This window comes from Muscardinus avellanarius, assembly GCF_963383645.1.
Source record: "Muscardinus avellanarius genome assembly, chromosome: 12".
NCBI classification, from domain to species: domain Eukaryota; kingdom Metazoa; phylum Chordata; class Mammalia; order Rodentia; family Gliridae; genus Muscardinus; species Muscardinus avellanarius.
In genome coordinates, this window is record NC_137798.1 from 36,648,201 (window position 1) to 36,672,350 (window position 24,150).

The following is a 24,150-nucleotide window of genomic DNA, read 5'->3' on the forward strand; positions in this document are numbered from 1 at the left end:
GTGGCACACTCTTGTAATCCCCACGCTTGGGAGGCTGAGACAGGAGGATCGCGCAGGTTCGAAGCCAGCCTCAGCTACTTAGTGAGGCTCTCAGCAACTTAGTGAGACCCTGTTTCCAAATAAAATATAAAATAGGTCTGGGAGTATAGCCTGGAGGTAGAAAGCCTCTGGGTTCCACCCCCAGTACCACCCAAAAATAAAATAAAATAAAACTGTTGTTTTAAAAAAAACTAGCCGGAGCCAGGGGTGGTGGCGCACACCAGTACTTGGGAGGCTGAGACAAGAGGATTGCAGGTTCAAAGCCAGCCTCAGCAGCTTAGTGAGGCTCTCGGCAACTTAGTGAGACCCTGTTTTCAAATAAAATATGAAATAGGTCTGGAGGTGTAACATGGGGGTAGAAAGCCCCTGGGTTTCATCCCCAGTAACACACACACACACACACACACACACACACACACACACACACACGAAAAAACTAGCCGGGCATGATGGTGCATGCTTGTAATCCCAGCATTTGGGAGGCTGAGACAGGAGGATCGTGGTTCACAGTCTCAGCTACTTAGTGAGACCTTGTTTCAAAATAAAGAAAAATTAAAAAAAATAAGGCTGGTGTAACTCAGAGGTAGAATGCCCTGAGTTCCATCCCCAGTACCACACACACAAAAAAAAAAAACTGCTGGTAAAGACAATGTATTTTACATTGCCCTAAGATCTTTGCACATTTCAAATATCACAGTTCCTTTTTATAACTCAGCTCATTTAATTAATACTGTCATTTTTTAAATCTTTCTTCTCTTTACTCTTTACATTTTGTAAATATTTTTTTAAAATTTTTGAGTCATTTATCACAAAAGTGTATCCTTTTAGAATTAGGAATAACATGTCATTGATTCTTTTTATTTTTATTTTGAAACAGGGTCTCCCTAGGTTGATGAGAGTCTCACTACTTGTCCTTAAACCTGCGATCCTCCTGTCTCAGCCTCCCAAGTACTGGGATCACAGATGTGTGCCACCACACCCTACTTTATCCACACTTTAACACCTTTGAATTTGGAAAATATAATCAGTCTTAGAATCAGTGTCCCAAAGCATTTTTTATTATTTAAAATTACATTATTAGCGCCGGGCGTGGTGGTGCACCTTGTAATCCCCACACTTGGGAGGCGGAGACAGGAGGATCACACAGGTTTGAAGCCATCCTTGCTGGCTTAAGAGACCCTGTTTCCAAATAAAAAAATAAAAATAGGTCTGGGAGTGTAGCCCAGAGGTAGAAGGGTTCCATCCCCAGTACCACCAAAAATAAATAAATAAATAAATAAAATTATATTACTAATGATATGTCATCTTTTAGCTTAGAATAGATTTGACAAAATATTAAACTCTCTGATAATTATTTTGAACATAGTATTATAGTAGAAGAGTAAAACTGGATATTGGAGATGGAATTAATCCTTACTTACTAAACACTTAAACTTACATGTCAGATTTCAAAGCTGGGCATAGTGGTGCACACCTATAATCCCATACTTAGAAGGCTGAGACAGGTGGATTGCAGGATCAAGGACCACTTCAGGAAAGTGAGACTTAGTAACCTAACAAGACTGTTTAAAAACAAAAAAAAAAAAAAAAAATAGGGCTGGGGCTGTAGCTCAGAGGTAGGCTCATATCCACGCATGCATGGACAGACACACATACACACACATGGTATTTATCATGCTTGTACTTTTTAAAACTAATGTGCAATGTCTAGTGTGATGGTGCACACCTATAATCCCAGTTTGTGAGGCTGAGACAGGAGAATGGCAGGTTCGAGAACAGCCTCAGCAATTTTGCAAAACTCGTCTTTTTTCTTTTTTTTCCGTGGTACTGGGGATCAGACCCAGGGGCATTCTACCTCTGAGCTACACCCCCAGACCTATTTTTATAATTATTTATTTTGAAACAGGGCTCACTAAGTTGCACTAAGTAACTGAAGCTGTCTACGAACCATGTTTCTCCTGTCTCAGCCTCCCAAGTACTGGGGATGGAACTCAGGGGCATTCTACCTCCGAGCTACACCCCCAGCCCTATTTCTTATTCTTTATTTTGAAACAGGGTCTCACTGAGTTGCAAAGGGCCTCACTAAGTAGCTGAGGCTGTCCACGACCCGCGATCCTCCTGTCTCTGCCTCCCGAATGCTGGGATTACAAGTGTGTGCCACCACGCCTGGCTAGCAAAACTCTTAACAACCTAACAAAACCCTGTTTCTAAATAAAATGTACAAAAAGGTAATTATTAAATTAAAGTGCTTGGGAATAGTTTGTATTCAGCTACACTCTGTGGGACTCTCTGTGCTATTTCATTAATGCCAAGACAGACTAGAAGTGGCTCATTCATTCAACAAGTCTTTTTGATTACTATCTATGTTTGCTGGGAATCGAACACACACACACACACACACACACACACACACAGAGTAGGTGTTCTACCACTGAACAATGTCCCCAGCCCCCTTGACACTTTTCTGGGGACTAAAATACAGCACTAAATAAAGGGAAAAAATGTTTTGCCCTTGAGGAACACTCATGGAATGCGTGCTGAGCTTGCAGAACTAATTTATGTTCCCCATCGAAGCATCTTCCCTTGAGAGGGAAGTCCCAGTGGTACTCCAGTGACAAAGTGACCTCGTTGTTTCTTGCTAAATAAGGGACAAAGGAGATCTAAAAAACTTTAGAGCTTACCTTTTAGTTTAATGAGTAAGCCAAACTCAGGCAGATAACCGTGCTGTTCTTGGAGAACTCAGTGCCATCAGAAGCCTGAAGATGCACCAGGCATCGGGTGTAGAGGCAGCCCATTTCATAGGATGTTCAGAATGCAACCAGAGAGCACACTCAGAAGAAACTATATTTGAAATTGAGCTCCTCACCTTTCGGTTCAACATTGCTTTTAAACAACCATCAGCAAGAAGACAACTCCACGTTTTATCTGAGGAATACAGTGGGCATGTTGAAAGTGAACATTTAATGAAAAAAAAAATAATAAAAATAATAAAAAATAGAATTATTAGCTTAGCCTCTAGCATTGAGTTAAGTATTACATACCTGGACTGCACATTGGAAACACCTGAAGAGCTTTAAAATTTTATAATGCTTCCCTAGTCAATTAAATGAGAATCTCTTGGGGTATTAGCAATTATTAATGTTATTAATGTTCTGTAGGTGATCTCAAGGAGTAGCCCAGTTAGCAACTGCTCTAAAAGGAGTTAGTCTAAATTTTGAATACCTACCAAATACTCTTTTTTTGTGTGTGTGGTACTGGGGATGGAATCCAAGGGCATTTTTACCTCCAAGCAACACCCCCAGACCTATCTTATTCTTTATGTAGAAACAGAATTTCACTGAGCTGTGGAGGGCCTCAAGTTTCTGAGGCTGGCCACGAACCTATGATCCTCCTGTCTCAGCCTCCCAAGTACTGGGATAACACGTGTGAACACCACGCCCGGCTCCAAATACTCATAATTAGAGCACGATAAGACATCCAAGGAGCACAATACACTGAAATGTCATCCCATTGGATACACAGTCCTGTGAGTTTAACTACTTATCATTTTCAGTAAGTTGCACCCTGATTTGACTTTCTTCTCCAGAGATTTCCAAAAGCGGGCAATTGTCTCTTAAATTCAGATATTTTTCCTCAGGATACCTAGGCATGAAGTACAAATTAGCCGAGAAAGAGAAATCTCATCCCCACCCCTCCAGCCATCCTTTGTTGGCCTTTCAAAAGGGAAAAATAAATAAAGACTCTTTTTCGACGTTTCAAAGCAAAATAATTAAAATGATTCTTTGGGTAAACAATCTTGAAATTCAATGACCTATATCCTTTATTTATTTCTTTATTTATTTTTTTAATCGTCGCAGGCTCGGGGTCCATCGTGGTAATAGCTGCATAGTTTCGACTCTGCCAAATCACTCAGGGCAACCACGGAGCCGGAGGGCGGCCTGTGGGGTTCTGGGCAGCAGCACGCCCCCTTCCGGCCCGCGTGGGCACTGCCTGCTGAGGGATGGACCTGAACTCAATCCTTAACTATACAGCGCAGTGACAATTGCCCAGCCTAACTGGAGGTTATGCGACCCTGATTGAGGCCACTCCAACAATCATGAAGATGACCTCCCAAGGAAAATGGCAGGGGTGGTGGCCAGATTACAAGATTTCTAGGAAAAGCGTACACTCTACCACGAAAAGATTGCGTCCTCTTCTTTAAAGCCATGAAAAAAAAGCATCAAAAACCTCCCAGCCCACGCCAGATGTGGTGGCGCACGCTTGTAATCCCCGCGCTTGGGAGGCGGAGACAGGAGGATCGCGCAGGTTCGAAGCCAGCCGCGCTGGCGTAAGAGACCCTGTTTCAAAAATATAAAATAGGTCTGGGAGTGTAGCCCGGAGGTAGAAGGGCTTCCAGGAACCCCAGTACCACCACCAAAAAAAAAAAAAACAACTCCCATCCCACAACTGTTACTTGTGTCTTTCCCTCCAGAGGACATGCAGGTAGTTAGAGAAATAAATCGATACACCCCAGCTGCCTGGAGAAAAGAGATTTATTTCAATGGAGAAGGTGACTGTTAAGTCTACTGCAGAAATTGGCTTTCGGGTGCGGGCGATATGTTTGTTTATCAATATTAAATGATAAGGGCTACTTTTTTTTTTTTTTTTTTTTTGGTCCTGACGATGGGACCCAGGAGCATTCCACCTTCGAGCTACACCCCCAGCTCTATTTTTTTTTTATTCTTTCTTTTGAAACAGGGTCTCACTGAGTTGCAAAGGACCTCACTAAGTAGCTGAGGCTGTCCGCAAACCGCCATCCTCCTGTCTCAGCCTCCCAAATGCTGGGATTACAAGTGTGCGCCACCACGCTGGGCAGATAAGGGACTATTTTTAAGCAGTACGAAAGAAGGAAGTACTAATTCTGGTACTTGGGAGGATGAGACCTTGTTTCAAAATAAAAAAAATAAAATAAAATAGGGCTGGGCATCTAGTTCAGATGTAAAATGTGCCTGGGTTCACTTCCCAGTACCAAAAGAAAAGAGAGAGAGAGAGAGAGAGAGAGAGAGAGAGAGAGAGAGAGAGAGAGAACACCCATGCATACCCACAGGATGGATGAACGTTAAAAGCATGTCCAGTGAAGTGGGGCATGGCAGCACACACCTGTAATCCCAAAAGTAGCAAGACCCTTAGCAATTTAGCAAAATCCTCCTTCAACTAAAAAAAAGAAAAAAGCTTGGGGGGGTGCAGCTCAGAGGTAAAATGTCTCTGGGTTCAATCCCTAGTTGCCCCTCCCAATAAAAGCATGCTCAGTGAGAGTAGCATTGGGTATATAATTCAGTTTATATTAATGTCCCCTCCACATCTGTAGGATCAATGGTTGCTTAGGACTCTGGGTGAGGAAAAGGCATTGACTGTCAATGACCAGGAGGGATCATTGGGGGGGGGGGATGGAAATATTCTACAATTGGATTGCAGTGAGGGGCTATTCAAGTCTGTAAACTAAAATTCATTGAATCATAGCCTTAAAATGGATAGATTTTGTAGCAAAAAAACTGTCACTAAATAAAGCAGATGGGGGGGGGGGCGTTGGATGATACTGCACCAAGAAGTTAGTGGCTGTGCAGATCTGGCGCCCCGGGGAACATGCGGATCGCTGGCCTGTCGATAACATTCCCCGTGGATGCCGCTCTGTCTACCAATAAAAATTATCAGAATTGGCTCACTTCCAAATCTGAGATTATCTGCAAAGACAACGAACGACGGGTCTGGGAATTCGGAAAGGCGATCGGGTATATAAATCTTCCCCGACCTAGAAAAGAAGACCGGCGGCTGCGGAGCAGAGGGAGGAGGGGTGGGGGTGACCACCCCGGCAGTACCGGGGCTCGGGAGGATCCCCAAAGAACGGCCATCGGCTGACAAGTGGCCCCGCGAACCAGGCCCCGCGCTCCCAAATGCTTTAGAAACTGTCTCCGCGAGAGCACGAAGTTGGGAGCCCTGTCCCGGGTGCGGGGTGCGGGGTGCGGGGTGCGGGGTGCGGACCCCGCGGGGCGAGGTGCGGGCGGCGCAGGGGTGCGCAGCGGCGCCCCCTCCCGGCCGCACTGCACATGCGCGCCGCCGGCTTTAAAGGGCCGCGGAGCCGCGCGCCCCGCACTCGGGCGCCGCCGCCGAGCCTCGCAGGTGCAGCCCCGCCGAGCCCGACCGCGCCGCCCCGGGGCGGGGGCCGCTCACCGACCCGCTCTCTCCCAGCCAGGTCCGAGCAGCCCGCGACCGCCATGCCTGCAGCCCGGACCCCGGCCCTCGGCCTCGGTGGGTAGCGCCCGCCCCCCCCCCCGCGCCCCCTGCCCCCCGCGGGGACCCGCAGCCAGCGCCCTCCTCTCCCCGCAGGTGTGTGGCCGCTGCTGATGCTGCTGATGCTGCTGATGCTGCTGCCGGCGCGCGCGGGCGGCGAGGGCCCCGGTGAGTCGAGGGTCCCGGGCCAGGGAAGGGGGCTCGAGGGGCTGCGGGGGAGCGGGGTCCGGACGAGCCCCCGACCCTGCCGAGGGCGCCTGCGGCACCGCCGCCCTCCGACGCCCACCTGCGCTCGCTCACCTGTGCCGGGCCCGGCCGAGGGCCCCTGGAACGCCCACCCCGACGCCCCCCGCCCGCCCGCCCGGCCCGGAGCCTGCAGACCCCTGAGCGGGAGCCCCGGCCGTGCCCCGGGGGGATCCCTGCAACACGCAGCCTCTGCGGCCCCTGAGCCTGCAGCGAAAGTCTAAAGAGTTTGTTCCACGTGCAGAGGTCCGGGCATTGCTGTGTGGTTGGGTGTGTTTTCCTACGATGGCAAGGACTTTTTAAAAATCTGTTTTCTTTTCTAAAACCTATCATGTGTCTCCCTTGAAAGTAGAAAGGAAGGTAAGTATTGCACCTCGCGGCATTTCTGTCCCCGCTTCCCCAAGTAAAGTCCGGGTTAGCGGCCGAGGCGGTGTCTGCAGCGAAGCCCAGGGCTGCCGCCCTCAGCTCCAAACCCGGGAATCGCCGCTGTGTGTACTAGGTTGAGGATCCGGTTCTTGGTATGGGCTTTGACCTCCGCAGTTTTCTGGACTCTGAGCTGAAGACTCGGCACTGTACCCGCCATCCCCTCTTCCTTTCCAGGATTTGTCCAGTCCACAGGTACAGCTCAACCCAGAAGCATAAAAGAGGGTCCTTGCTGGAGCAAGCTACTGGGCTAGGCGTGTGACTAGATGGTAGTCCTCCGTCTTGGAAAAGGAGGTGTTTGTTGTTGCTGCTGTTGTTTTGAAAAACATCTGTTTCAAAAAGTTTTGGTTATCTATATACTCTCCTGTGTTTGGAAAATGCCATTTAATAACCTTAACCTCTATTCAATATCTACAGCAAATCAATAAACTATCACTTGGTATTTTGCTATCGTGTGACACAGTACCAAGGATTTGTGTGTTTTTTGTGGGGATTTTTTGTTTGTTTTTTGTGGCAGTTATTTATTTTTTTTTGTAATCATACATCACTTTGGAATACAAGACTTGAGAGGATATACAAGCACATATCATCCAATAAGCCCTCATCCAACCCCCATCCGATTCCCTCCCCGTCCCTCGATCCCATGCTTAATTGGTGATTATCTTTGATATAATTGTTTACGTACCTCATGAGTTTTAAAGAGATTCCATCCTCCCCCATCCCCTCCCCTCTGATTGGTCACCTTAATTGCTTCTCAATAGGGCCTTTTCTACTACTCGACCTCCTCCTGTTACCCCTTTCCTCCTAGTTCTTGCTAATTAGGGGAAGCATCTGGATTTTATTTTCTGTGCTATTTCTCTGTGCATGCCGCATTGGAAGTTCTGATCCCACTCTTGATGGCCCCAGTAGTCACCTGGCCACCCGGAGGACTCTAGTCCCGACCTCACTGGCTCCAGCACCGGCCTTGCCTCATGGGAGGCCCCGATCCTGGCCTTGCTGGCCCACACACAGAACTAACCCCTCGGCTGGCTCCTCTCCCGGCCTCAGAGGCCCCAGCACCGGCCTAGCCTCACGACAGGCTCCATCCCGGCCTCGCTGACCCTGGCACCGGCCTAACCCCTCGGCAGGCTCCTATCCTGAGTACCAAGGATTTGTCTTTACCTACCATCATTTGTAGTAAAACATTGATTCTTTATTAGAATGACTGTGTAAAAATTTGAGCATATTAGCACTGTTTTCTAAAAATGCATTCACTGCCTGATATATCTCTTTGGACAGATCTGGAGCAGAAATATATTTTTTTGGGGGGGTGGTAACTGGGGATGTAACTCAGAGGCATTCTACCTCCAAGCTACACTCCCAGCCCTATTTTTTATTCTTTATTTTGAAACAGGGTCTAAGTTGCAAAAGGCCTCACTTAGTAGCTGAGGCTGTCCATGAACCTGCGATCCTCCTGTCTCAGCCTCCCAAATGCTGGGATTACAAGCGTGCGCCACCACGCCTGGCTCAGAAATAATCTTATTCAGTTACAACAGAAATGCTCTATTCTGTTGGGACTAACTTCCATGTGTTCTTTGGGGAGTTGTAGAATGTTCCTGGGGCAAATTAATCTCCTGGTTTAATTTTTCTCACTTGTAAAATGAATGACTGAGCTAAATAACATTCTGTGAGTCTAAGCACCATTTTACTTGTTGTTGTTGTTGTTGTTTTTTTTTTCAGTGAACTGAGATATTAAGCTTCTTCATTTAAAGGAAAACTCGGATATACAGTCCTCTGAAGGGAAGGATAGATTTTTACATGAGCCTAGAAAATGCTGCCCACAGTCTCAATTCAGAAGCACTCTCTTCATGTCATGCAATCACGTACACAGCTCCATTGGGTTTTTATATTTCTAGAATGAACAAATGCTTAAGGACTAGTGTTATTTTCTAATTCTAATGCATTCCTAATGGTTTTTCAAACTGATTCAAAACTGAGAAAATTGTGACGCTAGACTTTTATCGTGGCTGGGGACTAGGTTAATTGGGAAAACAGCTTTTGGCTTGCTAAAGTCTGGAAGACTATAAAATGGTACATAAGTCAATAGTCATAGTAGAAGTGTAGAAATTAGGAAGATAAAATTTAAATTTCGTACCATAGTTTTCCTTCCAGGACTCCCCAAGAAATCCTAAGGAGACTTGTTTTTCTTCCTTTTCCCTTCTTTCCCTCCTCCTCCTCCTCCTCCTCCTCCTCCTCCTCCTCCTCCTCCTCCTTCTTTTTGGTACTGGGGGTTGAACCCAGAGACATTCTACCTGTGAGTGACACCCCCAGCCCTATTTTATTCTTTACTTTGAAACAGGATCTTACTAAGTTGCTGAAGCTGGCCTCAAACCTGTGGTCCTCCTGCCCCAGCCTGCTAAGTACTGGCATTGGAGGTCGTCCCCCACCACGGATTCTTATTCTGTTCCCTCCCTTTCTTCAGCACCCATTGCTGTCACATGCTTCACCAGAGGCTTGGACATCAGGAAAGAGAAGGCAGATGTCCTCTGCCCAGGGGACTGCCCTGTTGAGGAATTCTCTGTGTTTGGGAACGTAGTTTATGCTTCTGTGTCCAGCATCTGTGGAGCCGCCATCCACAGGTAAGCCGGGGAAACACACGGGAGGCGAGGGAAACGCAGGTGTAAGGATCTCCTCCAGCCACCGGTACCGCCTTCCTCCCGCTTCCTTTCTTTTGATGTTAATTTGGGCCATAGAAAGATGATAGCTATATTTTAAAGTTTCCTAGAAACACCAAATACACAAGAGAAACTTTCTCCCAAAGTGCGGATAGCATTACTTCTTGATGGCTAGATTCTGTGATAAACACTCCTAATCTTGTCATATGTTACGGAGTTTTTTACTACTTGTTACACACTGCTTTAACTCCCACTGCAGCTCTACAAGGTAGGTACAATCTTACACATGAGGAAATGGAACAGACTGAACTCAGAGCACTATCAAATACCTCGTCCAAGGCCGCTGCTATTAGCAAGTGCCATGCTATCCTTCAATAGAATGGCCAGTATGGTACTTTAAAAAATAATAATAAATAACAGGACATGGTGGTGCGTGCCTGTAATCCCAGTACTCGAGAGAGGCTAAGACAGGAAGATCACAGGTTCAAGACCAGCCTTGACAACAAGTTCCTTCACAATTTAGTGAGATCCTGTTAAAAAAAAAAATAGGGCTGAGGTTGTAGCTCAGAGGGTGTAGCTCAGAGGGAAATTCACCAAGAGTTATATGTATATGTTTTCTGCACTCTATACCCCATGTATGTATGTATGTATGTATGTATGTATGTATATATATATATATATATATATATATGTATGTATGTATGTGTGTGTGTATATATATATATATATATATATATATATATATATTGCAGTATTGGGGATGGAACCCAGGGACATTCTACCTCCAAGCTATACCCCAGCCCTATTTTTTATTCTTTATTTTGAAACAGGATCTCACTGAGTTGCAGAGGGCCTCACTAAGTAGCTGAGGCTGTCTGCAAACTGTGATCCTCCTGTCACAGCCTCCCCAATGCTGGGATTACAAGCATGCACCACCACCCCAGTATAATATATAATTACAATGCACCAAATAAAAGCATATAAAAAATAAAATATAAAAAAAGGGCTGAGGGTAAGTAGCTCCGAGGTAGAATGTTTCTGGATTTACTCTCCAGCACCACTCAATAAATAAGTGTAAAAATTTTTATAATGCAGGCTAAGGGCATGCAGTTAAAAGTATCTTGGGAAAATTGTTGGGATCTTTTATTAACTCTGAATCTCTGAGCTGTAGGAAGAGGATACTACAAGTATGTTTACATCAACACTGAAGAGGCTTGACCACACAAAGCTATTCCCCCAGGCAGATTTTGTTCCTGCATAAGCAAGTTTCTAGAAGCCGGGCAGCACTACTTGATGACTTCCCCGCCAGATTGTTTTCTTGATTAATCAGAGCGATAGATGCAGCCCAGAACTCTAAGTCAGCCAAAGGCCCTGGAAAAGTGTGGGCAGCGTCTCCCTGGTGTTGTGTTGCAGGGGAGTGATCGGCATCTCGGGGGGACCCGTCCGCGTCTACAGCCTCCCTGGCCGGGAAAACTATTCCTCCGTTGATGCCAATGGCGTCCAGTCCCAAAGGCTTCCCAGGTGGTCCGCTTCCTTCACAGTGACCAGTAGGTACAATTCTGTTGTCCTTGCTCTTGTCTAACTGTTGCTCTCACCCTGTCCAAGGAAGTTTCCTGTTTCTCTTAGTGGTAACTTTTTAATTCTGATGGGACAAGCTGTGCTCAAAAAGAGGGCCACTCAAAAAGATGGAACCAGGAGACCAGGAGGGACATATATCACTCAAGCCAAACTTGGGTGAAGGAGGAAGGAACAGTCCAGGTGGCAAGAGAAACTTGAATTGTCTGCTGTCAGGATGCCTGGGCACCTGCAAAGTAACAGGAAGCCTGGCTCAGTGGTGCACGCCTGTAATTAGAGTACTTGGGATGCTGAGACAGGAGGATAACAGATGTGAGGCCAGAAATTTAGTGAGACTCTATTTCAAAACTTAAATAAAGGGCTAAGGGTGTGGCTTGGAAATCGAATGTTCCTGGGTTTAGTCCCTGGTACACACACACACACACACACACACACACACACACACACACGTACACGTACACGCACACACATGCAGTAACATGAAACAGCAGGTCCGGTCATTTCACTTCTGGTGACTCTCTTAAATATAATCTCTGAGTACCCATTTTGGTTCTCTGAAGCCAGCAGCGAGCATGGTGTTTATAGCTGCAGTCGTCATTACCCTTCTGTATGTATCATCCAAAACTCTAAGTTAAATTCATAATGCTTTGATGATGAAGGATGAGGAGGGGAAGGAAACTGACTTCTCTTTATTTTAACAGAAGGCAAGAGTGCTGCCCAGGAAGCCACAGGACGGTCCGTGTCCACAGCACGTCCACCGACAGGTACGGAGCATGGAGCCATCTTTTTGCTGCCTGGAACAGCACCTGGAAATTATAGATAGGGTGGTTTCCTTTAAAAAAAATGGATATTCGGGCTGGGCATGGTGGTGCATGCTTGTAATCCTAGCATTTGGGAGGCTGAGACAGGAGGATTGTAGATTCATGGCTAGCCTCAGCAACTTAGTTAGGCCCTCTGCAACTCAGTGAGACCCTGTTTCAAAATAAAGAATAAAAAATTGGGCAGGGGGTGTAGCTCGGAGGTCAAATGCCTCTGGGTTCCATCCCCAGACCTGCAGAAAAAAAAGGGGGGGGGTGTAGCTCGAAGGTAGAATGCCCTGGGTTCCATCCCCAGTACCACACACTAAATAAATAAATAAATAAATAAATAAATAAATAAATAAATAAAAATGGATATTAAAGAGAAGCAAAGAAAATATCTTTACTGACATATTACGGACAGAGGCATTCAATTCTGTATTTCAGATCCCTTCTTACACTTCCAGTTACAAACTCTACTCCCTATAAATTCCCTTGAAGTCCTAGCCTTTCTCTCGGGTTTGACAGGCCACACCCAGTAGAAGTGCCCTGAGCAACTTTTCTAGTCCCATTGGCTTCATTCCCTTAATGAGCTCCCTTATTCATTGTCAGATGAATAAAAGGAATTAACGAATGTCTACTGTAAAAAATAGCCAAGGATCTTGTTTTCTAAGCCCATGGCCATTCTAAAGTCAAAGAAATCAAGACCAGGAAGTCCTGAGTTCCCAGTCCTGCCTCATCTTTGGGTTTGGAAAATCAAAGTCCTGGATTAGAGGTATATCAGATATGTAGGCCTACAACCACAGTTTGGACTTTTTTCTTGGGGGGGGGGCATTGTTTCCCCAGACCAGCAAATCACAATGAGATTAACTTAAAAAATGCTTACAAAAATTACACTCCAGCTTGGCATGGTGATGCAATCCTAGTACTTGAGAAGCTGAGACAGGAAGATTTCAGGTTTGAGGCCAGCCACGGCAACTTAGGGAAACCCTCAGCAACCTAGCAAGACCCTGTTTTAAAATAAAGAAAACAAGCTGGGCGTGGTGGCGCACGCTTGTAATCCCCGCGCTTGGGAGGCTGAGACAGGAGGATCGCGCAGGTTCGAAGCCAGCGACCCTGTTTCCAAATAAAAATGTAAAAATAGGTCTGGGAGTGTAGCCCGGAGGTAGAAGGGCTTCCAGGAACCCCAGTACCACCAAAAAAGAAAGAAAGAAAGAAAGAAAGAAAGAAAGAAAGAAAGAAAGAAAGAAAGAAAGAAAGGAGAAAGAAAGAAAGAAAGAAAGGAGAAAGAAAGAAAGAAAGAAAGAAAGGAGAAAGAGAGAAAGAAAGAAAGAAAGAAAGGAGAGAGAAAGAAAGAAAGAAAGAAAGAAGAAAGAAAGAAAGAAAACAGGGCTGCCTGAGAGGAAAGCTCAGAGGCAAAACTCCTGGGTTCAATCACTAGTACAAAAAAAACAAAAAAAAAGAAAGAAAGAAAGAAAGAAAGAAAGAAAGAAAGAAAGAAAACAAAAAACACTTTTTCATGAGCTTCTTGCTATGAAACTTTTCTTTTGCGGATGCCACATGCTTCTTCTGTTTTAGGTAAACGACTAAAGAAAACGCCAGAGAAGAAAACGGGCAATAAAGGTAGGAATGAGATTCTTGGGCGGGTCCATTTTTCGGGTCTCCCCTTGGGTGCTAACCAAAGGTCTTGTCTGGGTCTTCACAGACTGTAAAGCAGACATTGCATTTCTGATTGATGGAAGCTTTAACATCGGGCAGCGCCGGTTCAACTTACAGAAGAATTTTGTTGGGAAAGTGGCTCTAATGTTGGGAATTGGAACAGAAGGACCACATGTGGGCCTTGTTCAAGCCAGGTACCAACTTTGTTAAAGTGGGAGGTGACTGACGTCTTGAATGATGAGAAATGATCAACCTCATACATTTGTTTCATTTCCATGTTACATGTTGAGTGTGAGTGAGCTGGATTCTCAAGCTATAAATTAATGATTTAAGACTGCCTGAGAGGCTGAAGCAGGGGGATGATAGGACAACTTTGTTTGGGCAAACTAATAGGTCTTCGTGCTTCCATTTTTTAATAAAAAGAACTTGGAGAATTGTATGCTATCTAAACTGGAAGTTTCTATTGTGCATATAAGTCACCTGTCACGCCAGGCATGGTGACGCACGCTTGTAATCCCCGCGCTTGGGAGGCTGAGACAGGAGGATCGCACAGGTTTGAAGCCAGCCTCGGCTACTTAGTGAGGCTCTCAGCAACTTAGTGAGACCCTGTTTCCAAATAAAGTATAAAAAAAAAAGGTCTGGGAGTATAGCCCGGAGATAGAAAGCCTCTGGGTTCCACCCCCAGTACCACCAAAAACCATCCATCAGATAAGTCACCTGTCACATCTTTTTACTTTTTTCTGAAGGAAGAAATATATGTATTCTTCTTTCCTATTCTGCCATTATTCTGTTCAGCTCTTTCCTTATTCCATTGGCTTAGAGATCTAAAGCATGACCTTTTAATTCTTATTTTCTTTTTCTTTTTTGTTACTGATGATTGAACCGAGAGGCATTCTACTTCCAAGCTACACCCCCCAGTCCTATTTTATTTTTAATTTTTAAATAGGGTCTCACTAGAGCCGGGCATGGTAGCGCACGATTGTAACCCCAGCATTTGGGAGGCTGAGACCGGAGGATGGCAGTTCGAGGACAGCCTCAGCTACTTAGTGAGGCATTCCGCAACTCATTGAAACCCTGTTTCAAGATAAAGAATAAAAAGTAGGGAAGGGAGTATAGCTCAGAGGTCGAATGCCCCTTGGTTCCATTCCCCAGACCCGCAAAAAAAAAAAAAAAAAAAAAATAGGGTCTCACTACGCTCACTATGTTAATGAGAGTCACTACTTGCTGAGGTTGTCCTTGAACCTGTAATCTTCCTGTCTCAGAGTCCCAATTACTGGGATTATAGGTATGTGCCACCATGTTCAGCTTCTTTCAAATTTTTATTTAAAATGATATTTTAGAATTATAATATGCTCACTGTAGAAAGTCTGAAGCTGGGCCTGGTGGCAAATGCCTATAATCCTGGTACTTGGGAGGCTGAGACCGGTGGATCACAGGATCTCACTCAATTGTGGAGGGCTTAAGTTGCTGAGGCTGGCCACAAACCTGTAATCCTTCTGTATTCTGTGATAAGTTTACCAAGTCCTGGATCACAGGCTTGTACTAACATACACAGCAACTGAATGTTTTTCAAGATGAAAGCTCTACTATCATGTAGACTCATAAAAAGACTTGTGTCTTATAAACTTATCAATTTGTAGTTTTTCTACTTTAGGAAGAATATTGGGCAGATAAACTGTCAAAAGCTTACATTTAAGTTGAAGAGCAGAATATATCATTAAGGATGCAAAAATATGAACAACCTCTTGCATCATAAATTAGATAGTCAAAAAGTGACTACAAAAGTGAACGGTTATCTGGCCGTTAAATCAGATTTAGTGACCCAGTGTTCCATCAGGTATGCAAAAATCAAACCAATAGATGTTCAGAAATATATTCAGTGCTATACTTGTCCCTCAAAAGATCTTGACCTAATGATATAGCTACTAATAATGCTAAGATCTATAAATATTGCACTAATGAAATATTGACATAAATAAAGCCAGGCGTGGTGACGCATGCTTGTAATCCTAGTACTTAGGAGGCCGAGACAGGATCGAAGGTTCCCAGCCAGCCCGAGCAACTTGTGATGCCCTCCGCAACTTAGTGAGACTCTGCTTCCAAAAAAAAATTAAATGGGGCTGGAGGAGTTGGGCGTGGTGGCGCACGCTTGTAATCCCAGTACTTGGAGGCTGAGACAGGAGGATTGCAGGTTCAAAGCCAGCCTTAGCAACTTTTAGCCTGTCAGTAACTTTGTGGGTGTAGCTTGGAGGTAGAATGTCCCTAAGTACCACAAAAAAAAATAGGCTGGGGTATAGCCCCTGGGTTCAATCCCCATTACGAGAGAGAGGGAGAGGGAGAGGGAGAGGGGAAGGGAGAGGGAGAGAGGGGGGGGGAGGGAGGGAGGGAGGGAGAGAGAGGGAGAGAGGGAGAGAGAGATTGACATATAAAAAACTAAAAACAATTAGTTGTACTTTGTTTTTACCCAACACAGTCTCTTGTTTTTACTCAACATGGTCTCTAAGAAAGCTGAAGCCAGGCGTGTTGACACACACTTGTAATCCCAGCATTTGGGAGGCTGAGACAGGAGGAGCGCAGGTTCGCAGCCAGGCTCAGCTACTTAATGAGACCCTCTGCAACTTAGTGAGACCCTGCTTCAAAATAAAAAATGGGACTGGGGGTATATCTCCGAGGTAGAATGCCTGTGGTTTAATTCCTAGTACCACACAAAAAGAAAAGAAAAAAAATGAGCTGAGAAAAAAATCAATTATTATAAGAAAATTTTAATATATTTTATAATTCATTTCCTTATATATTTTCCCATTTTTAGTGTCATTGACATTGATTGTCCTTCTAACCAGAGCCTTCAGTTCATAGACACAGACTGTTCAGTGCCTGCTGGGCCCTCACTGGAGCAAACCCGCTCCCACACAGCCTGGATGCCTGGTGCCCAACAGCACAGACAGACTCCCATAAACCCGGCCCTAGGCCAAGCCCAGTTTCACACACTTTGAACATATTTTTTTTAAGTGTCGACTTTGGAGCCAGATAGCCCTGAATTTAAAATGCAGCTGTGCTTTGTTGGTTCTCTGAGCCCCCAAGTTCTTTACTTATGTAATGAGGATGATAATTCCTATCCTCAGATTATGAGATGATACATGTCATATATGTTTACATATACGTGTATACCCAGAATGTAATAAGCCCTCAATGTAGCAATTGTATTTGTTATATTTCTGTAATATCCCCAGTAATTCAAGTAAGGATGCAATGCCTTCATTGAGTACATACCATGAAATTAAAAAAGAAACGTGTGGGTGCTGTGGCCTGTGTCTGAAATCCTAGCTGCTTTGGGCAGCTAAGGTAGGAGGATCATAAGTTTTGAGGCCAGCCTGGGCAATTTAGTGAGATCTTGTCTCAAATTAAAAAAATAAAAAATAAACTAGAAAGGTCTGGGAATATATCTCAGTGATAAGACACTCCTGGATTTGTCCCCCAGGACAAGAAAGGAAGAAAGGAAGGGAAAGATGGAGGGAGGAAGAGAAACTTGGGTGTTGTCTGATGTTAAGACAGTTTTAAAGATATCTAATGTTGCTTATCTTGCCTTTTCAATACTGCCTGGATAACATTTTCATTTTAAATTATAGTGAACATCCCAAAATAGAGTTTTACTTGAAGAACTTCACATCAGCCAAAGATGTTTTGTTTGCCATAAAGGAAGTAGGATTCAGAGGGGGCAATTCCAATACAGGTGAGTCGGCTTTGACACCTGGGATGTAATATAGCAGGGGATAATGATCACACATGCATCATGCCGTTTCATAGGAGCTGATACGGTGCTCAAGTCGTGGCCGAATTTGCTCACCTGAAATAAACATTCAGTTTATGATGGGGAATAAGCTAAGGAGTTAACAGACAGGTCTTACCTTAAAAACTCTAAAGCATTGTGACTTATAAGCTTTGTAGTGGACAAGCCAGATGCCTTTAGAGGAGTATCTGTTTATAATGGTAAAAACAAGTGAAGATCAACAGACTTATCTAATGAAAGCAGAGGTGGCAGAAGAGACTTCTTGTCTCGGTCCTTAGCCCGGCGGTGAGGGAACGCATCTGGAAGGGGGTCGGTTCTGGATTTCTGGCTAGTGATTGACGCTAGGTAAGGAAACATTAGACTTCTGGGAAGAGATATGGAAAATGAAGACAAAACAAGCCTGAGCCGGGCGAGGTGGCGCACGCTTGTAATCCCAGCATTCGGGAGGCTGAGACCGGAGGATCGCGGCCAGCCTCAGCTACTTAGTGAGGCCCTCTGCAACATAGTGAGACCCTGTTTCAAATAAAGAATACAAAAATAGGGCAGGGGGTGTAGCTTGGAGGTCGAATGCCCCTGGGTTCCATCCCTAGACCCCCCCACACACACAAAAAAAAAAAACAAGCCTGAAGGACGATTAAACCTCCCCATCTTGCCGGGCGTGGTGGCGCACACTTTTAATCCCCGCGCTTGGGAGGCAAAGACAGGAGGATTGCGCAGGTTCGAAGCCAGCTGCGCGCGCTGGCTTAGGAGACCCTGTTTCCAAATAAAAATGTAAAAATAGGTCTGGGAGTGTAGCCCGGAGGTAGAAGGGCTTCCAGGAACCCCAGTACCAAAAAAACAAAAACAAAAACAAAAACAAACAAAACTCCCCATCTGGTGCGCATACTATAGAGCCCAGTTCAGTACAAGTTAAATTCTCAGACTCACTGGTGACAACTTGCTGCAGGGAAATAAAAATGTCATTTGAGCAAATGCTGCTCATTCGCTTCTTTTCACACCCAGGAAAAGCCTTGAAGCATACTGCTCAGAAGTTCTTCACGGCAGACACTGGAGTGAGGAAAGGGATTCCCAAGGTGGTGGTGGTATTTATTGACGGCTGGCCTTCGGACGACATCGAGGAAGCAGGCATCGTGGCCAGAGAGTTTGGTGTCAATGTTTTCATAGTTTCTGTGGCCAAGCCTATCCCCGAAGAGCTGGGGATGGTTCAGGATGTCGCGTTTGTTGACAAGGTAAGGGGTTCAGAGGTCCCCTCTGTTTTTGTGCTCGTGACTCTCTTTGGGACCTCTAAGCACAGCGCTAACTGGCCATTTATCTAGATTAACTTCGAACATTCAAGATTTAATGTTTCCATGATTTTTTTTAAAGAAGAAACAGTATCTTCTGAACATCTTTTATGTGTTTCCCCCATTAGGCTGTCTGTCGGAATAATGGCTTCTTCTCTTACCACATGCCCAACTGGTTTGGCACCACAAAATATGTCAAGCCTCTGGTACAGAAGCTCTGCACTCATGAGCAAATGATGTGCAGCAAGACCTGCTATAACTCAGTGAACATCGCCTTCCTCATCGACGGCTCCAGCAGCGTTGGAGACAGTAACTTCCGCCTCATGCTTGAATTTGTGTCCAACATAGCCAAGACTTTTGAAATCTCCGACATTGGTGCCAAGATAGCTGCTGTACAGTTCACCTATGATCAGCGCACCGAATTCAGTTTCACTGACTATAATACCAAAGAGAACATCCTAGCCGTCATCAGAAACATCCGCTACATGAGCGGGGGGACCGCCACTGGGGATGCCATCTCCTTCACCGTTAGGAACGTGTTTGGTCCTGTGCGGGACAGTCCCAACAAGAACTTCCTGGTGATTGTCACTGATGGGCAGTCCTATGATGATGTCAGAGGCCCTGCTGCTGCTGCACACGATGCAGGTAAGGTACTGGGACTCTGTACGGGAAGGGAACTGAAGAGGGGATCCATGACATTTAGGAGTAAATGAAAACTTAAGCATTTTTTTACCGAGCAAACACATGCAGTGTAGCAATCATGGTTTTTTTTTTATTTTTTATTTTTGGTACTGTGGGTGGAACCCAGGGGCATTTCTACCTCTGGGCTATACTCCCAGACCTGTTTTATACTTTATTTGGAAACAGGGTCTCACTAAGTTGCTGAGAGCCTCACTAAGTAGCTGAGGCTGGCTTCGAACCTGCACAATCTTCCTGTCTCAGCCTCCCAAGTGCTGGGATTACAAGCGTGTGCCACCACGCCCGGCTAGCAGTCATGTTTCTTTCTTTTTTTTTTTTTGGTGGTACTGGGGTTCCTGGAAGCCCTTCTACCTCCGGGCTACACTCCCAGACCTATTTTTACATTTTTATTTGGAAACAGGGTCTCCTAAGCCAGCGCGCGCGGCTGGCTTCAAACCTGCGCGATCCTCCTGTCTCTGCCTCCCAAGCGCAGGGATTACAAGCGTGCTCCACCACGCCCGGCCCAAGCAGTCATGTTTCTAAAAGCTCTACCCAGTGTTAACTGATTTGTCAAAGCAGCCCTACTAATTTCACTCCACAGGTAAAAAGTGACATAGCTATTACATGAGGCAAGGATTCCAACCTAAGCATTCAGAATTACAATTCTGACCACTTTCTTCTGGAGAGAATTGCCTTGAGAGCATTGTCATGTTTAGTTAAGGGTATGTTACGGGTAGCTCAGGTTTTGCTGAAATTTGGAATATATCCCCCATATAACCAGTTTATCCTGCTACCATTTGACTAGTTATCCTAACTTCTATTTTAGTAAAGTTTTCAGTCTGGCATAAGTTTTATAACATCTCCAATAAACAGTTTAACCCTATCCCATCAAAACTTCTTTCCTAAATCTTTTTTTTTTTTTTTTCCTCCAGCCAGGTGTGGTGGCGCACGCTTGTAATCCCAGTGCTTGGGAGGCTGAGACAGGAGGATTGCATGGGTTCAAAGCCAGACTCAGCTACTTAGTGAGGCTCTCAGCAACTTAGTGAGACCCTGTTCCCAAATAAAGTATAAAACAGGTCAGGGAGTATAGCCCGGAGGTAGAAAAGCCCCTGGATTCCACCCCCAGTACCACCAAAAAAAAAAAAATTTTCCCTACCCTAACCTTAGTATTACTTTTGGAAAAGGCCTAGTTCCTGAAGAATTAGCATTATGTGTTGCTAAGATCAAACAGGCTAATAAAAAAAAGAAAAACATGCTGAGGTTCCCTTTCTGAGAATGTGAGTTATATTCTTGCAACCTCCCAAACTCCCATCACTCGCGGGCCTTCCGTGCCTTCTCCACGCTTTAGTGCAGCAGCAGAACACAGTGCTGCTTATTCTGCTTATTCTGTGACCACAGGCAGTCCTGTCTCACACCGCCTCAGGGGAAGTTCCCATCATGTATGTTTTCCCTGATTTCATATGTGGTACTGGGGACTGGACCCAGGCGTGTGTGTGCTAGGCAAATACACCACTGAGCTCCACCTCCAGCCTTTGGAGTGTGTGTGTATGTATATACACACACATATATACAAATACATATACATATATACACACACATATATACATATACATATATATGTATACACACACACACACACACACACACACACACACTTTTTTTTTTGCGGGTCTGGGGGTGGAACCCAGGGCCATTCGACTTCTGAGCTACACCTCCTGCCCTATATTTTATTCTTTATTTTGAAACCGGGTCTCACTGAGTTGCAGAGGGCCTAAGTAGCTGAGGCTGTCCGCGAACCGCGATCCTCAGGTCTCAGTCTCCCGAATGCTGGGATTACAAGCGTGCCTTTGGGGTGTATTTTAAGGATACTGTGAATCAGGTTAAAAAGGGTTCCTTCTATCACTAGTTTACTAAGTGCATTGTGAGGATGCTGAACTTTGTCCTCCTGCATCAATGACTGTACGATCAGTCTGGCAGTGTTCTGAATTACATGCATGGTAGAGGCTTTTAGTTTTGACCCATCTCTGTTGCCACTCTCATCGCCATGACTATGGAAACCAAATGATTTGGTCCATGGGATTTTAGTTCTTCAGAAATTATTAGGCAGTTTTCCTTGCAACTCTGTACTAATGTGTGGACAATATAGATATGTAACTTTACATATATCTCAGACCTTTTAAAAATTCGCTTACAAGTGTTTCCATTGCAGGTATCACCATCTTCTCTGTCGGTGTAGCTTGGGCACCTCTGGATGACCTGAAAGATATGGCCTCTAAACCAAAGGAGTCACACGCTTTCTTCACAAGAGAGTTCACAGGATTAGAGCCAATTGTTTCCGATGTCATTCGGGGCATTTGTAGAGATTTCTTAGAATCCCAGCAATGATATTTTGACAACCAAAAGCAGAGTGCAAGAGGATCTAATGTGTAACTTGTATTCTCATAATAGTGAAATACTATAGCATACTAGGATCAGATATGTATGTCAACAGCTGTTCTAAGCAAATAAGCATTCATTTAAAGCTACTACCTTCTGATTACAGCTTAAACGTTAATTGTTCAAACACTTGGCTGAGGCTTCATTAATTATGGCCCTTAGGAACTCAGGAAAGTGGAGATATGGATTCAAAATTTTAAATACCTAATGTCTATTAACTGTAGATATGCAAATGCCATGGTTCAATAAAAAAAATCTGATACTTAGACTAAATGTAACATTCCTTCTCCAGTCATTCTGTATTTATAAGGAAAATAAGAAACTTAAGTAGAAAACAGCTTTTTAACATAGCTCAAGTATATTTTGACCCAAGTGGATGTTTTCTTAAAACCAGTCAATGACAGCTGTTATTTCACATACTAAGAAGATTTAATCTAAGAAGATTTAATTGTGGATTATATGGCCAGGAATTGTATATCAAGCACCTTTTATAGTGTATTTTCATAACTTATGACTAAAAATATCACACTGCACAAGATCATGGGATTACCTGGTATTTTTCTATTTATACCCTTAATTTTATATGTATGTAGATATACTGGCTTGTCCTCTGAAAGTATCTAAGGACTGAGATGCTATGTTGGTAAGGTTTCCAAAAAGAAACAAAAAACCAAAAGCCTAAAGTAACAAAACAGGAAAAATACTGTAGTTTGGATATTTGAACAATAAAACTGCTAGTGACATTATTCTAAGCTGTCTTTTATTATTTCAAGTGTCTCTCCCTAGGATATGGTAAAAATTCATTTACTAATTTGTGTGGAAAGACCAATCTGAATATTTAAAAATTATGCAATAAAGCCAGCATGATGGCACATACCTGTACTTAGAAGGCTGAGACAGGATTGCAGATTCAAGGCCAGTCTCAGTAATGTAAGGCTCTCAACAACCTAGTGAGACTGAAAACAAGAAATGAAAAGGGCTGGGCTGTAGCTCAAAGATAAAATGCCCCTGGTTCAATCTCTACCACCCCCATAGTTACGCAGTGATACCAAGTATATTTACTTTTGCTTTCATTCAATTATTCACTGAATGTCTGCTGTTATATTAAGGCATTACAATATAGGCACTACCAGGTTAAGCACTATGACAGGCTTTTGACTATGTGCCTCCACAGAAAGGTGACTAGTGTTAGTTGTGCTTACCTGTGTCTGTGAAGTTGATGCCTAAGGAGAACATCAGAACTCTGTGTGGATTTGCTCACCAGGGTTTCTACCCATGACAAGTAATTCTATTACCCCATCTTGACTAAAACCAGGTGTGTCCCTCCCCTCATCCACTTGTCCACCCTAAACCCCTACAAATAGACCCCCCCAGTCTAAATTAAACTGCTCACAACCAGCTGACCTGAACACAATATAAGCTAGTTGGAATAATATACTCCAATAAGTCTTTAAGTCTAATGATTTTATAGCCTGTGCACGGGGAATAAAGTGACTATGTGTAGGAAGAGACAGAACTTAAATTACCTTTGACATTACCAAAAATATGACAAAATGGTTGAAGACAGTCATTTCCCTCCTCACCCTTCATAAGAAGCTGAAAATATGACTGATTTATATAACAAGGAGAATTTTAACATCAAAATGAGTTTAATGTGATTCCCCACCACCACCACCACCACCCCCTCCAGTGTACAGAGACCACAAATTCTCAGTAGGAGTACCACTCCTTAATTAAACATTGAGCTTCAATAAAACCCCGGCTTGCAGCCATTACTTCTTTAAAAATTTAATTCTATAAAAGACAAAATTTTAAAGGATCTGAGGTAACCAGAGAAACTAATACTTCCACTGGGCTAAAGAGCATCAAGGGTATAAATCAGAACCTTAAGTTAATCATTTCTGTGAGTGAACATAATCAGGATAAAGGGTCAATAACTTTAAAAGGAGAATTAAAAAATTTAATGAGATATATTACAATTCGTCTTTGACAGGTATGTGTTATAACTTTCAATGCACTAAATGTTAGTTTTCAGTGGTTAACAGTTTGAAATAATAAGAAAAGTAATATGAATAAGAGGTAGAATATAATTAAATATTGAAAGCCGGGCATGGCGGCTAACACGTGTAATCCCAGCATTTTGGAGGCTGAGAAAGGAGGATCATGGTTTGCAGACAGCCTCAAGTACTTCATGAGGCTCTTTGCAACTCAGTGAGACCCTGTTTCATAATAAATAAATAAATAAATAAATAAATAAATAAATAAATAAATAAATAAAATATATATATATATATATATATATATATAGA

General features: G+C 44.0%; 1 protein-coding gene across 1 annotated transcript; it reads left to right on the forward strand.

Moving 5' to 3' along the window:
• Nucleotides 1–7,069: 7,069 nt before the first annotated feature.
• On the forward strand, nt 7,070–21,790 carry COCH (cochlin; the record flags this gene model as incomplete). The annotated part of the gene is made up of 10 exons (XM_080707127.1): nt 7,070–7,121; nt 9,434–9,590; nt 11,040–11,173; nt 11,903–11,965; nt 13,577–13,621; nt 13,704–13,851; nt 17,284–17,387; nt 18,447–18,673; nt 18,856–19,372; nt 21,615–21,790. The coding sequence occupies 10 exons, from the start codon at nt 7,070–7,072 to the stop codon at nt 21,788–21,790; spliced, it is 1,623 nt and encodes a 540-aa protein (XP_080563253.1).
• Nucleotides 21,791–24,150: the final 2,360 nt, after the last annotated feature.